Genomic DNA, 16,927 nt, shown 5'->3' on the forward strand with positions numbered 1-16,927 from the left:
TGATAGACATTCGTAGTGCCCAATAAACGGCTCTGGGCATTCGTAAACCACGTTTCAAATACGAGAAAATGAATGCCTAGTTCCCAGACCTCATCTCAATGAGATGAGGTCTGATTCCCAAGATGAGGTCTGACATTAGCCATCCCAAGATGAGGCCTGACGTTAGTCCATCCCAAGATGAGGTCTGACGTTAGCCATCCCAAGATGAGGTCTGACATTAGCCATCCCAAGATGAGGTCTGACGTTAGCCATCCCAAAAGTGCCCTTAGTGTTACGCGAGCCCTTCTGCTACTTGTGGTCACTAGCCGTTGTATCTGATGGACAGCACTTCATTCCATCTCCAGGCCTACGCGCAGAGCAGCGGCATGCTTGTGGTCACTAGCCGTTGTATCTGATGGACAGCACTTCAGTCCATCTCCAGGCCTACGCACAGAGCAGCGGCATGCTTGTGGTCACTAGCCGTTGTATCTGATGGACAGCACTTCAGTCCATCTCCATGGCTACGCGCAGAGCAGCGGCATGCTAGTGGTCACTAGCCGTTGTATCTGATGGACAGCACTTCAGTCCATCTCCAGGGCTACGCGCAGAGCAGCGGCATGCTGCAGTGCAGCGCCCAGCAGAGCATTAGGAACGAGCTGCTCTTCATGTTGAATGCAATAATAACTAGATGTACCGCATATCGGTACAAAATATGACCGCCGCTCAGTCCTGTACATCCTTTCCGCGAAAATAAATCACACTAATCAATGTGTCTCCATCTTTTACTCCATCCCCCACTCTTGAAACTTTTGTGTATGCTTGTTTGGCATGCCTGTGTGTGTGTGTGTGCGGCTGCACAGAAAGTAGCCTACTGGCGCTGAAAAGGTGAATAGATTGTAGAATAGCCAAAGAAGTTGTAGCATTGTTATAAAACCTTTAAAATCTCTAAACAATCACAAGTGAACTGCCCTTCATCACAGTTCATCCATTGCAACTGGATTGATGAAAGGTCACTTACACCTGTAGGCTACATTGTATTTGGGAAAAGCAAAAGGTATCAGCGTAATGTTATATTTATTTATTTATTTGTTTATTTATTAATAAACAAAAACATCTCTGTCAGTTCCATGCCGTTTTCAACAGCTATCAAAAACAACTACTTTATTGTCAATGCACAAATTAAGTAACAGTAGTCTGAAAAGAAATGCTGTTTTACATCTAACCAGTGGTGCAAATAACTGACATGTCCAAATGGGCCTTGATGAAATGCGTCGCTAGACTGTTCATACACATTTTAACGGGCCAAAGTTGAAGAGCTGTTGTCCGTTGTTGTTCGTGCAAATATAGGCTGATTCATGTTCCCTTGCATTGTGTAACTGAGGTCCATGGCTTGTCTGGCTTTCACCAGACCAAGCTCAATCTTTTAAGAAATCAAAAAATAAATAGCGGGCAGATCAGGCTGGGTTCACCCAGCCTAGTCCATAGGCGCCCGATATTGTTTAATATACTTCACACACACGTGCTTTTTAATCTCACAGACTACAACTACCAAGCTGGAATCAAAGCACATCGATTCCCCTCTCACACCCTGCACGCACTTCAAATAAATAAACAGGCGTCTCAGTCTCACGCATGTATAGGCAAAACTGTACCAGACCGGTGTAACGTTGGTAAATCTTCCATTGCACAAAATGATTTTTGTAGCACGTGCAACAAATGACAGTCGAAAGATACAATTACAGTGCTGCTATCAATTTGCTTGGTATAACCGCATTTATAGTTTTCTACAAATGCAATCAAATTGGCCTCCATCACTCAACCAACGCTAACGGTAACATTATTGTACCTAGGTCCTATCCTAGACGTTCTCTGCGGTAAACTACAGTCCTTGTAGGAAGCGTCCATTGTTTTTCCAACTCACTTTTAACTTCCAACAAAATTACGTCTCACTGCAACGATGCGCCATCTAGCGGACAAACGACTACTTATCGCCAATACTGGAAATGCAGCCACGATGATGATGATGAATATTTGGCTTTCTTTTAATCCTACTGAATTTGTAATTATGTATCGGCCGTTCTAATACCGATAGTATGTGCGTACCTGTGTGTGTGTGCATGTGTATATGTGTGCACCGCCATCTACAGGCCAATAAGTGTACAGTCACTATATGTACACATAACCTACATTTTTTTTAGACCCCCCCATGGATGAAATTCTATGAAACTTGGCATAACCCCAGAGAATGCCAGGTCAATCATACACATAAAGTCTGTTGCAGTTCTGAACATCTTAACTGAAAATAGGGGCTATTAAAGCAGAATGATATTGCATTTTAATTTTTTACCAGGGGGGTGCAAATCACAAATGAGTGATTATGGGCCAGGTTGATGTGGGCCCTTGAGACCAACATACCATAAAAGATTCTTCATCCTCAGTGCCACGGTTCAGGTAGTTATTTAGGAAAAACTGCTTTTTTTGCGGTTCGGGGGGGCCCAGCACGGGGGGGGGTGAGTGGCCCCCGGGGACAAAACAAAAAAAAAGACAAAACATTTTTCCGTAAAAGTCTAGTGGGGCTACATACCCACCAAATTTCATGTGCACCGGTGTTTCGGTGTCCCGGGTATCAATGACCAAAAATTCAGGGAGTAGATGACGGGGAAAATTCTTGAATTGTGTGCATGTGTGCGTGTACAAATTTATGTTTATGTGTGTGTGTGGGTGTGTGTGTGTGTGTGTATGTGCGTGCTTGTGTGTTTGCCTGCGTATGTGTGTTTGTGCATGTGCATGCATGTGTACATATGTCTACTGTGTGAGTATGTGTCATACGTATGATTATCAAAAATTCAGGAAGTAGATGACGGGAAAAAAAAAAAAAAAAAAAAAAAGTAGCGGCAGTCATAATAATAATAATAATAATAATAATAATAATAATAATAATAATAATAAAAAAGCTCTTGCATGGAGGATCTATTATCTACCCAACACACAAACTTTTCAGACATTTCCCATTAGAGATACATGTTTGTTATCTATGAGTATGTTTGTGTGTTTGTGTGTGTGTGTGTGTGTGTGTGTGTGTGTGCATGTGTGTGTGTGTGTGTGATCATTTATGTATTTCTCTTTGTGCAATAGCAATACCCTATTGGTTGCTGCCTCTCCTTTCTCTCTGACTGTAGCTGACAAACAGAGGTAGGCACTGCCAAAGTGAGATATCCCCCACCCTCGCACACACACACACACACACACACAAATCGACACACACACACACACACACACACACACACAAACACACACACTCACACACACACTCACACATTCAGTCTCCCACACTGAAAAAAGAAACAAACACATTGCCATTCTGGCCTAGGGGAACTTTTCTTCTTGCTACATGTTAATGCTTTGAAATAACAAATACCAATCATCTCTTCTCTTCTGTTTTGATTCTCTCTCCCTCTCCCTTTCTTCTGTTGGTTTTCTCTCTCTTACCTCACGCGCCTCTGGCTCACACAGGTAGGGGTGCTGTAATCTTCAGTGACACACACTTTGTATCGGCCGCATTTGATTTTTTGGCAGGGGTCTTTGGCAGGATCAGGAGCTGAAACACACACGTGCACATGGCCAGACACACAGGGAGAGATGCTGATGTTAGTCTCTCAGATTGGAAAAGCTCAGGTTCTTGATCCATTCAACATACAGTGTGTTCTTATATGTTCTTCTACCTCGGACTGTCTCCCTCACACAGGCACGCAGTGTGACAGTGAGCAGGAGCCCGATCACATGACTAGGAGCGCGCGTGGGGGAGTGAGCAGGAGCCCGATCACATGACTAGGAGCGCGCGTGGGGGAGTGAGCAGGAGCCCGATCACATGACTAGGAGCGCGCGTGGGGGAGTGAGCAGGAGCCCGATCACATGACTAGGAGCGCGCGTGGGGGAGTGAGCAGGAGCCCGATCACATGACTAGGAGCTGCGTGTGGGAGGAGCAGGAGCCCGATCACATGACTAGGAGCAGGAGCGTGGGGAGTGAGCAGGAGCCCGATCACATGACTAGAGCTGGGTGGGGAGTGAGCAGGAGCCCGATCACATGACTAGGAGCGCGCGTGGGGGAGTGAGCAGGAGCCCGATCACATGACTAGGAGCGCGCGTGGGGGAGTGAGCAGGAGCCCGATCACATGACTAGGAGCGCGCGTGGGGGGGAGCAGGAGCCCGATCACATGACTAGGGAGCCAGCTGTGGGGGGAGGAGCAGGAGCCCGATCACATGACTAGGAGCGTGGGGAGGAGCAGGAGCCCGATCCACATGACTAGGAGCTGGGGGGGGAGGAGCAGGAGCCCGATCACATGACTAGGAGCGTGTGGGGGAGAGCAGGAGCCCGATCACATGACTAGGAGCAGGAGCCCGGATCACATGACTAGGGAGCGGGGGGAGTGAGCAGGAGCCCGATCACATGACTAGGAGCGCGCGTGGGGGAGTGAGCAGGAGCCCGATCACATGACTAGGAGCGCGCGTGGGGAGTGAGCAGGAGCCCGATCACATGACTAGGAGCGCGCGTGGGGAGTGAGCAGGAGCCCGATCACATGACTAGGGAGCAAGGCGTGGGGGAGTGAGCAGGAGCCCGATCACATGACTAGAGCCGTAGGCGTGGGGAGTGAGCAGGAGCCCGATCACATGACTAGGAGCGCGCGTGGGGGAGTGAGCAGGAGCCCGATCACATGACTAGGAGCGCGCGTGGGGGGGTGAGCAGATGCAGAACTTCTGAACACTGTTCCACTCACACTACGCTACTGACGGGTGTTCCAAGAAGGAGAAGAGGTTACTAATTCCATTAGAAATGGACACACACACACGCACACAAACACACACACACACACAGACACACACACACACACACACACACACACACGCACACACACAACACACACACACACACACACACACACACACACACACACACACACACACTGCCAAAGCTTGTGTCCAGTCTTAGGCTGACCTTTGCCTTTAAGACTCTTAGGCAAATCCCAGATAATCCAGTCCCAGCTCATCAACACAGTATAATTCTATTGTTCCCATGTGTGTGTATGTGTGTACTGTGAATGTTGTGTGTGTATCCATCAATAAAATTAGAAAGAATGTGAAATAAAAATGTGGCTTTATGCTACTGTTAGTAAATCTCTAAGTGGTTTAGAATGCATGTAGAATGTATATTGTAGAATGCAAAGGGTTACTTATATTTGCTGTTGCATAATAATAAATAATAATAATTTAGTTAAAAGAACATGACAAGGAGATGACATCAGCCAGGTATTTTGTCATCTTACATATATCTATCAACAAAAATGATACAACCCCTTCTCTCTCAAATACACAAACATACACGATTACCTTGATCAAATGGCTTTCCTGGATTCCAGGTACCAGGCTCCTACAAAGGAAAACAGATGAGATTTTTCATCTGAGAATTACCAATCATTTCAATACAACTGGTATGATAGCGACTGAGTACAAACATGGTTTATGTCATACAAACCTCGACTTCCTAAAATTGGATGGCAGGAAAAAAGAACACACACATTCATTAGAATGGTCACACACAACTACACAATCTCATTAGAGCTGCGGACCAATGGGGATGAGTTGTCTAGTACTGGAAACATAACCCCTCTCTTTCTCTCTCAACTCATGTGAATCTGATCACATGTTAGCCCTTCATGTCATTTGGACTGTTTTGCCTAAATCACTAGTTGATGGGTGTTGCCAAAAGGCTAAGAGACATGCAGGTCATCATCTTAGCGACCTTGTCCAGTCATTTACACTGTAGGCCTACTGTTTTGTAACAGTTTTTTTTTACAGTAATTTCCTGTGTATTAGCCACATCGTGTTTAAGCTGCAGGACAGTGTTTTATGCAAGTTAAATAAAACAAAACCATATTAATACCATATAAACCTTCCACGTGCATTAACCTCATAGCTGAAGAAATTTAGCAAAATCAATGAATAAATTGGGAAATTATGGTATAAAGGTTGAGACTTCCCACCATTCCTCCCTACATTAATGAGTACCTCTCTCAGTCAATGTTCACCAACAGCAAACTTATACAGTAAACTTACAGTTCAATCTGACAAAACAGCATAACATGAAACTAAACACTTACAATTAGACAAACTATTCTGATTCAGCTGAAAAATGATAACACTATTTGAAACCTTTTTTATCATGTATACCACAATGATCATTTGCATTGAAATGTTCAAAACATACTGTAGATGTAGTTGTCGCTGCTGATTTTTCCGCTAACTGATGTATGTGTCCATCATTGGCTACCATTGAGATCTGTAGTATAGTATTGTGGCAAGCAAACCAACAGATTAAAAGTAGGAATAGTTAAGATATGTTTTTTTCTAAATTCAAAGCAGCATTCAAAGGAAGGGAGAATGCTATCAAATGCTGTTTGTGACAAAATTATACAGTAAATGTGAAAGTTAAAAGGGCCTTTTGCACATGACACAGTGGATCAGTATTAGGGCTACAGCAGACTTCTAGTGGTGGAAGTGGTGGACACTCTTTGTTAATTACCATTACTTCTTACATTAAGCAGCTGACATCAATAAAAAGCCACAGCATTTTACACAGCATCACCTCAAGGTTGATAATGCTCAAGCTAACGGCTTGTTCTTAGAGGGCAAGTTTACTGGAGAGGGAAGACCTCCAGTGGACATTTGTATTTAGTCTAGGACTAGGGTTAATACGTGGGAAACCCACGTATTAGGGTTAATATCTGGGAAACCTTCCCATACACTAACAACCTGTAATCACCTACACATTTGCATTCAAATATATCATTAGTGTTGATGACCTCCTGATTCATTTATGTCCTCTGTGAGGGGCATGAACCTAAGACCTTTTAGTCAGGTACCATTAATGACATCTATTTGAGACCTACTGCATTCTCAAGAGGACATTCTGGGCTTTCTGATGATGTAACAATGTGGGGTTAACAGAGCACACAAATGTTCTTCTTAAAATGGCGGTCATATCATTTTCCTCATTTTATAGCAACACATAATTTTATAATTGATCATATTTTTCTAATTGCAGCAATTTTAGAAATGTTATTCAGTGTTCTTTGTAGTGGACAGTCTCAATATCTCCTGTTTTTTTAAACTAATTTTCAGAAAGCACAGGGCTGATTGAGGCAGCAAGGGTTTTTCTCGTAATTTCTCATAAATAATAAAGGCTTGTCAGTCATATTTTTTACATACGGCACACAATAGTTGAAAAAGGATAAAGGCTTGATTTGGAAAACTAATGGCCCCATTGGCTAATTTAATGAATAGTGCATTTGCTAAAACTACATTCACACACGTAATTATACACCCAAGCATTCCTCCTCTGTGCTTCTGCCATCCTATGGTACCCCACACCGTCTTTTACTCATCTCTAGGGTCCATCACAAAGGGTTCAAGGGTCAGACTATGGGGGGCCCTGATACGGCTCATACTCTGGGCAAATCTCTGATGGTCTCACAGCAAGCTATCACTTATAGAACCACCACATATAGAAGGTAGAATGCAGTCATGCCTCCTCAAGGCATTGGTGTCATGGTATGGCCGTCAGACTGCATACTCAACCACAGTAGCAGCACTCCATTGCATGGTCATCTCTAAAGGCCGCCTTAAAGGAGAAATATGGCCGATCTTTACATGGATCTTGATCGCTACACGTCGCCGAGTACTGTCGACTGGAGTAGCTGCAGCTAATGGCCAGTACCTCCATTGAGCTACTATGCCAGGTCTGGGGGCATCATCTTAACGTGCCTTTTTTGCCTCTTAACAGACTCAAAATGTAATTAAAATGAACAGAGTCCTTACGATGCAAAACGATTTTCTACTCATTAGCTCTGAAGAAACCATCTAAATTCAAAGTTTGTATATACTGTAGCACCCCAAATGTAATATCATTATGTTACATTCATATTGTCAGAAAATCAGGACTCAATGTCCACTGCAAGGAGCATATGATAACATGAATAAAGTTAAAAAAAAATATATAAAAAAAAACATTCCTGCAACATGTTTCTTTCAATGCATCTAAAAAAACCCCTTAATATAATTTTTTCCTTCTGGGTCTCAGGAGGTTTTGCTCAAGTCAGCTAATGCATTAGCTGCTTTTAGTTAAAAGAAATCAAGCGATGGTGCACTCTCCCCATTGCTTTGAGGCCAGAGGGCTGTGATGAGCCATGTGACAGTGTGGCCTGCAAAGAGAGAGAGCAGAGACAGGGCTGCAGTGTAGCACAGCTCACGGCTAGGCCACAGGAGAGCCATTCTGGTCAAGCTGTTTCTATTGACTTCCCAGAGGAAGAATTTGACTCAGCATAATATTTGGGAAAACTCTTGCAGGGGGAGGCAGAAGAACATATAGAGTGAAAACATACACAGAACACCAGCCTTCTCCCACCAACACTGTACTGAATCTATTACACTTCATCAGGACCACATGTCCTCTCTCTCCCTCTCTCTCTCTCTCCCTCTGTCTCTCTCTCTGTTGTTTTTCAAAGTGGCCTCTTTGGCATGGCTATATGCAGAGTGGCAAAGGGACAGTAAAACAGAAAAATGCATGGCTGAAATAAAGAATGTAAACGATCACAAACAAGACAGACTGGACAGACAGGCAGAGAGAGAGAGAGAGAGGCAGAGTGGACAAAGGTAAGGTGCTTTGCGTTGCTGGTATCCCTGAGGGATAGATTACTAATAGAGGGCGCACACTCACACACTACATGAGTACATCTTTTTGCCAGCCGAAGAAAAAAAGACGGGTGTGTGTGTGTGTGTCAAATAATTATCACAAAACACATAAGGTATATATTCAATGTAATGAAGAACATTGACAGCAGCAGCACACACATGCACAAGCACACAAACACACACACACACACTAATGGAATAGTGACTGAGTTGATTGTTTCTAATGCACATCTATCCACACATATTCGCACAGAACATTGGCTGGCACAAACACATTCTCACAATCACATTCTCTCACACTCACACACACACACACATGCAGGAAAGGCATAACTTCCTGTCATTGTTTCTATACAAATCATAATATGTTTGAATATTGGTGTGCTGTTTTGTTTTATGTGATTTTGTATCTTATATAAACACAGTGCACAAAGACACAAAATACACCTATCTACATTTACACAAAATACACCTATCTACGTTTACTCAAATTGTGGACTGTGACCTCAATCTTTTGTCCTGTATTAATTAAAATGTAAATGTGTTTGTTGAATGCTTTCACGCTGAACACTTTCCTTTCCAAACATACTGACACACATTGCTACTAGGCAGTATTTAGTGGGGTCTTAATCAGGAAATGCTTCTCTTTTTCATTACATTTAGATTTTAGTCTGTGTGTGTGTGGGTGTGTGTGTGTGTGTGTGTGTGCGTGCGTCCGTGGGCATGGTTGAGTGGACACCTGAGGACAAACACAAAAGGGATAAAGAGTCTGCTCACTCACTCCTGGATGCTCTCTCTCCATCTCATTCTCTCTCTCTTTCTCTCCATCTCATTCTCTCTCTCTCTTTCTCTCCATCTCATTCTCTCTTTCAGTCCCCCTCTGTCTCTGACCTCAATTCGGCCCCCAATATTCCCATACGCACCCAGCCAAAGTAGCCAGGCCGCTCCTGTTGCACAGCAGGCCAGGAGGTGACCATTTCTCCACGAAGTTTATGAGGCTCATGGCCTGCTGATCTGCTCTGCCATCAGAGAGTACACGGCTTTTCCCACTTCTGCAGTCCCACAGAACAAGACACATACCGTATTTTCCGGACTATAAGTCACACTTTTTTTCATAGTTTGGCCTGTCCTGCGACTCAGGTGCAACATATATATATATATGTGTGTGTGTGTGTGTGTTTTTTCCTCTTCATGAAACTTTTTTTGACTGGTGCGACTGGAAAATACGGTACACACCTGAGATATTTCATGAGTTGATGATGAAAGCCAGCAATATTTGCCCAGAGGTCACACAAGAAACAAATTAAGGGAAACTAACTATAAATATGCTCCAGGACAAATGAAAGAAACAGCTGCAGCAGCAAAAAAAAGCATGCCATAAATAAGGGATAACGGCTGCCGAGGTGTTGCCATATGTGGAATTAATGGATGAGGCAGAAGCAAAAAACTCCACTATGTACGGCAAAGTGCCAAGTTGATTAATTCCATATATTGGGACACCTTGAAGGCTGCTATCCAGCTTAAACCTCAACTGCCACTCATAGGCATGCATGTAGCACACAAAGGAAATGTGGTTAAGTTTAACCCATTTGCGCCTGATGCTGCATAACGCAACATTCTATCTCCCGCCTGTTGCTGCATAGCGCAACATTGACTCTCCCGCTGGTTGCTGCGTAGCGCAGCATGCTTTTTATTTCATGTTTCTAGGTGCTACAGAGGCTTAGATATTAAATTTTGGTCTACGTTGACAATTTTTAGTATTTTTTCAGAAAACCCTCAGGAAATACGGTTATTTAGTCTAGAATGCCAATGGCGTTTTTAGTAGGCATTTTAGGAGTAAATGGGTTAAAGGAACACGCCACCCAATGTCAGTAGTAATATGTATTATATTATATATATAATATATTTGCACAAGCTGGCAGAATAGGCAACATGCCGATGTGCGTTTTATTTGGAGACTGTTTTGCGAGACAGTGACTGAGTTTGCTGCTGATATTCTGGGGATAGGCTACAACATAGCCAATGTAGGACTTTAGCCTTTTAATATATTTGCTGCATTGGATCAGTCTTTCTAGAACAGGCAAGAGCTTTCTAGCCTCACGTCAGCAGCGCTGCATCACCCATACATTAAAACAACCAGCGGATGGTGGGCGGGTGCTGTTTTGAAAATTGGTCAAAAAACTTTGGTGCTGATGGATGGCGGATGGATGATAAGTTTTGCTATGCAGTTATGGTTGAAATAATAGCTATAGTGTGTGTGTGTGCCTCTCTCTCACTCAGAGGGGAGGGGAAGGCTGAGGGGTCGATCAAGCATGGATTCTATACTCTGTGGTGGATAGGATCTACAATTAGGTGTTAATTAATATTACTACGCTAGGTCGAAGTACTCCTAAGCGCTTTTGCGCCAAACATTGTAGTTCTCCTGTTTATTCGCTTGGAAAATCGCCGCGTTTCATGTTGTTTGACCGTAGACATTTTAATCAACTACTCGTGTAACTGTATTTAAGTCGGGAAAACATGGATGTTTTTGATTACTTCTACGTCTGGCTACGTCTGAGCCCGCTAGCATAGCAACATGCTAACACATTCCCGCCACGCACCAGAGCGTTTGAGTGCACGTACTGACATGGGAGAGGTATGACTCAACTCGTGAAAGTTAAGGTAAGAACATATATTACTACTGACATTGGGTGGCGTGTTCCTTTAAAAAGAAAGTTTGTTGTAGGCCTACTACTTTCTTTAGTCACAGACAATGCATGGTGGGTAGCGATAGTTTGCTTAGTTACAGCCAAAGATTTTAGACCTCCTGTGCACTCTATAATCTTTGGTTACAGCCGTTCCTCTGCTTTCTAGCTGTGAAGTGTTACTTCCTGGTTGCTGAGTAGTTCTCATTCAAAAGAGCATCAATATGGAACACTTAACTTTAACATTAACTTTTCTACCAGCTACACTTCATAGTTGTCTTGATATAGAAGTAATAACACCCTGTCAGCCAATCAGAAATGATTTTGTGCTCCCAGGATAAAAAAGAAGAGAGATAACCTTCAACTCAACATACCTACTAAGATCACCCCACTGTGCTTTTTCCTAAATAATATGATCATAAAATTTAAAGTTTTAAAGCGATATGTAATAACGAGGGCTTCGGGCTTGTTTGTTTACTCATGCTTTCGTCCTTTTACTGTTATCATTCACTTTTCATACAATGCATGCTTTTATACACTGCTTTGGGAACAGTGTACACTGCACAGTCATGTAATAAAGCATATTCAATTGAGTTGCCTGGACTGTTCAACATCATGTGCCAGACCTCATATTGAAATGGGAAAGTAAGTGGTCAGCAACCTGCCATTTTGGACACCATCGGGAGTTGACTGTCATATCTTCCTCCCTCTAAGGAAGCTATTGTGTACAAACGGATGGGATTTTTTGCTGTAATCAGCATGGGCCTCTGTGTGTGTGTTAATGTCTCTGGCTGCTGAGAACGGTAGCCATCTCTACATCACACAACACAACCACGCTCCTCTCTCCTACTAACTCCATACTAACCCTTCTGACGAGCACATAGAGCTTTCTTGCCTTAGTAACTTCAACTCTTTGCTTAAAGGTGAGGTCAGCGATTTCAAGCCCATAACATTTTGTGTCATATTTAGCAAACCACTAGCTGCCCATTCCGAGAGTAGCCTATCCTGTAAAAACCCCGGTCTCTGTAGGAAGCCCAGGCTCTGAAAACTGGACACAAACAAAGTGGGGGCAGCCTCACAAACAATAACAAATCTCTGTGTGGAGGGAGGGGTGAACTACCTGCTGGGTTTTGTTTGGTCCTTGGTTCAAATATAATACATGTTGTTTTGGACAAAAGTGTCTGCTAATCATTTGAAATATTGAAATAAACATAAACAAACATGAGTTCCTGTTCAATTACTGGCTTAATTACGCAAATGTACTTCACATGTAAACTATGTTCTTATGTTTAGTACTCATGCCATGGAACTACACTGGAATAAATGTGTATTTGGGATGGTGTGCTGCATGACATACTGAATGTAACATTACAGTTGCTCTCATTGCCTATTAGAAGGAGATAATCAATAGGTACTCAAGCTGGTACTCAAGTGTGGTGCGACCAGAGGTTAAAAGGTGCATTGATATCAATGCAGGATTATGTAGGTGTCACCTGAATGTACACAGTTAACATATATTATTTCTTTTGTCAAAAAGCAACACTTGGTATAGGGAAATGTAATTATTTGTGTGCCTGATGTTATGTCATATGCTATGCCTCAATTACTTCTGTCAAATTTCATTGTGTGTGAATTCATGTGGGCAGATGTTGAATGACTATAGTGATTAAAAAGGCCTGCATTGTTGTAACCATTGGAAGCATTTATGTCTGTTTAGTCCATGAGTCCATGATCATGGTTTAACTCAAACTCCAGGGTCTGTATTGACTTCAAAATGATGGCTTATCCCTCTGTAAAGCAGCTGTATCCTGCCTATGCTGTCCACGGTGACCATCCTATATGAGCGGCACATTCCATCTCCCTCTCAGGCCCTGTGGGGGAGTTCAGCTCTGTATTTGCTAGACTGAGGTAACTAAGACCTCAGCAGCTAAATCTCTCTCCATCTCAACACATGCCAGAGAGCCAGAGATCAAAGCTGAGATCATACAAAGACATTCTCACTGTCTTTCTCTCTCCCTCAAAACATTAGCGCACATAGACACTCTATCTTTTGCACACTAGGCTAACACACAAAGCCTCTCTCTCTGAGATGTTAAGTCACACACACTCTTTCACATGTTAACACACACACACAGACCAAGAACCCTCTCCTACTGTCTCCTATGGTGTCCATGGGAGGACATTAGCAACCATATTCACATAAAACAGTCCTCAGAATTGCCCTTGGTACTGTTGCATAATCTCAATTAAAACACTTCAATGCAGGTTAGCAGACAGCAGGTCAATTTGTTCTCGCTCTCTCTCTCTCTCTATCCCTCCCTCCCTCCCTCTTCCTCTATGTGTGTGTGTGTGTGTGTGTGTGTGGACCGGAGGCAGATTACTGATGGCCATTCTTAGCCTGTCAGCTTCACAAAGCTGAATCTCCACTCCACCACAGCCTGACATGCACCAAACAAAGCCTCCAGTGCCTGTAATGAACACACACACAAACAATCTCTCTCTCCATACAGAATTCTTTTCTACAGAGAAAATATATTTACATAAAAAAGATGCTTCTTCTAGTCGCTTCAGTTAAAGCAGTGATGCGCGCACACACACACACACGCGCACAAACTAGGCTAATTAAGATGTTAAACCCTCTATTTCTGTGTGACTCTATGTGATGTTTGGAAGATCAAAGCCTGTATTGGGTCGAGCAGTTGCTAGGGGATGCCGCGATTCGCATGTCTCATGAATATGTAAGAAAGGTCTTGGGGTTAAATAGCATCTCATTATCCAAGCATATTTTTAGATGTCTCAGCCTAATGTCATCTGAAGTGGCCACCACACTGCTTTTGAACAGAGATTAACACGTATCCCAATCAATCATTTAAGACTACAACTGTATGTTGCTGTTGATTGCACTGTTCACATGTCATTAGACTTGTGATATTCACAGCTCTCTCTCTTCTTCCCTCTCAGCACAGCTCTTGTTTTAAGGCTGATGACTAGGCATGTACTTGAGGTATAAGCAGGCCCTGTTTTTTCATCAAATGAGTCGCTGGCTAATTAGTGCACACATTCACCAATCAGCTTACCTGCCTAAACCTGACGTTGCCCCCTCACAAGGGCAGAAAGCAGTAATCTCTGACGTGTACTTGTGTGTGTGTGCGTGTGCATGTGTGTGTGTGGTGTGCATGCGTGTGAGAGTGTGTGTGAGAGTGTGTGTGTGTGTGTGAGAGTGTGTGTGTGTGTGAGAGTGTGTGTGTGTGTGTGTGTGCACACGTTTTCTGGCACAGGGCATGTAAACACTTTGCAGCAGTAGCTCATTTGGCACAGGCTGGCTTTATTATTGTCTGTGTGGTGTTACGCCCATGTGATTGCCCCTTACATAAACAGCATCATTAGCTGGCAAAGTTTGCCACACAAAAACAAAAGAAGTGCGTGCACCCTCTTGGGTCTTGAAAGTGGACCACCCAACACTGTGCTTACTGTTGCTGTGACAATACTTCAGGCAAGAACAACATCACAAAACCAATTATAATCATTACTATAATATTAGATAAGAAATATGCATCTTCCAAAGTCATTATAGCCTATAATGGTGGCAATGGTAAAATTAGCGTTAACGTTAACGACAATGGTTCAAATTAACTAGTGGAATTGCGTGGGGGGGTATGAAAGTATGGCATTTATTCTCTTTCTTTCTATCTCTATCTCTCCTCTCATTGACTCTCTCTCTCACACACACACAAACACACACAACCTCACAAAAGAACATAGGCTACTGGTAACTCGCACATCAGCAACCTGTGCCAGTCAACTTATTCAACATTTATGAGTGGCCACATTAAGAAAACATTTCGCTCTCTGTCACATCCCCTACACGAAGAGCTTTTAGGCCGGGAATTTCTCTCACCCGTAACGGCCCTATATTCTTGCGATATAGGCTAGGTAAACGTTGGATCATCATACGTCGCCTAACTGGCTTAATTTAGTTGTCCAGCCTGCTGTTAGTTCTAACGGTTGTGAACGGGAGAGCTTATTCAGCAGCCTATTGGCCGACATACACCAACAACGGCAAAAAATCCCATAGTCTACATTCTGCCCATGGCGCACATCACTAAAACTCTTTAATAGTCTAACCGGAATTACGCATAAAAAATACCTTCGATATTGTTATGTCACCACATCCTTGCATTGTCTTCATCACACACACACGTACACACACACACAGTAACAACTGTCGTTTAGAGCAAAACGTAACAGGCAACACATACGTCTCGAAATTTATCCCATCTCCCGCTGAGCCATTTGTCATCCAGAAAATTGCCATTGTCCGGACGTGTAGCCGCTCCGATGACCTGTCCGCATGCGAACGCACACACACACAACAGCACTGCGCTCAGCATCTGCGGAGAGAGGACACACATGAACGCTCAAGACCTAGTCCCGCAGTGAGAGCTACACTACAGCGATGGAAGATGGTGTAAGGAAAACACTCGAAATGATCACCTTGAGAAGAATTTGGCCGTCGTGTCGCGTAAAATTAACCGTCCCCGTGCGTCCTTACCGCCGCCCGTCTCTCTGCCTGTACTGATACACCGCGACCTACCTCCTTCTCTCTTTCTGAACAGAGCGCAAGCCCGTGGTGGTTGGAGTGTGTCGCGCGCGCGCACGCTGCTCCTCCTCTGCTCCTCCTCTCGACAAAAAACACTGCGATGCGCTGATTCTGTCACTATAAGGCCTGGGTCTCAAGTCATTTCGTTGCGAGAACAGACAATTCATCATCACATCACATTTGCAATCAAGACTTTCTGTTTAAGGATAGAGCTGTTCGGATATTGACAATCATGAATTTGTCTGTAGGCATTTAAGTTCGTGCACCCACAAGGGTATTCCAGCCTAACCTACCTTCTTATGCTTTATGGCTTGCACATAACGGTCCATTATGCTAGACCAGTTCTTTAAGGATTGTGCCACGGCCATATGGCGTAACTGTGTTAAAGTCGCATCAGCTAATCGACTGTAAATAAAGACAATCAAAAACTGATATGGACCTACAGCTTGACTTCGTTTAGCTTTAGATAAATGCATGCAGGATAAGTATGTGCAGTATAAGATGATACCTCATTATGGTTGGACAAAAAACTGGCTAATTACCTTAAACTGATAGTCATCCCTGATCAAGCTATTCAATTCTAACGTTATTGTCTGATCATTGCTGTAAAAAGAACTGGCGACCCCTAGTGAATGAAGAAATATATACCTAGATGTACAGCATAGCGGTACAAAATATGACCTCCGCTCAGTCTTGCACATTCTCTCCGCAAAATCTCATACTACATCCTCTACTCTTGCAACTTTTGTGTATGTAAATGAGTGTGTGCATGTGTGTGTGAGAAAGAGTATATGTGTTCACTTGTGAGTGTGTGTGTGGGGGGGGATAATGGTGTGTGTGTGTGTGTTTATGCATGCCTGTGTGTTTATGTGTGTGTTTGCTTGTGAGTGTGTGTGGGGGGGATAATGGTGTGTGTGTG

At 43.4% G+C, this 16,927-nt stretch overlaps 1 protein-coding gene across 2 annotated transcripts in view; it reads right to left on the bottom strand.

Annotated features, from left to right (window-relative positions):
* spock3 (SPARC (osteonectin), cwcv and kazal like domains proteoglycan 3) overlaps positions 1-16,059 on the bottom strand; it is a 24,438-nt gene extending 8,379 nt beyond the window's left edge. The window contains exons 1-5 of one of the 2 annotated variants that reach the window (XM_048253156.1): positions 15,903-16,059; positions 15,668-15,799; positions 5,510-5,518; positions 5,365-5,404; positions 3,469-3,577 (exon numbers count right to left, since the gene is read on the bottom strand). In XM_048253156.1, the coding sequence (XP_048109113.1) occupies positions 3,469-3,577; positions 5,365-5,404; positions 5,510-5,518; positions 15,668-15,799 (290 nt within the window). In that variant the 5' untranslated portion in view covers positions 15,903-16,059. The remainder of the gene's footprint in view (positions 1-3,468; positions 3,578-5,364; positions 5,405-5,509; positions 5,519-15,667; positions 15,800-15,902) is intronic. The other variant, XM_048253166.1, reaches the window with a different exon arrangement.
* Positions 16,060-16,927: the final 868 nt, after the last annotated feature.

Source organism: Alosa alosa, chromosome 1 (assembly GCF_017589495.1).
Source record: "Alosa alosa isolate M-15738 ecotype Scorff River chromosome 1, AALO_Geno_1.1, whole genome shotgun sequence".
In the NCBI taxonomy this organism is placed as follows: domain Eukaryota; kingdom Metazoa; phylum Chordata; class Actinopteri; order Clupeiformes; family Clupeidae; genus Alosa; species Alosa alosa.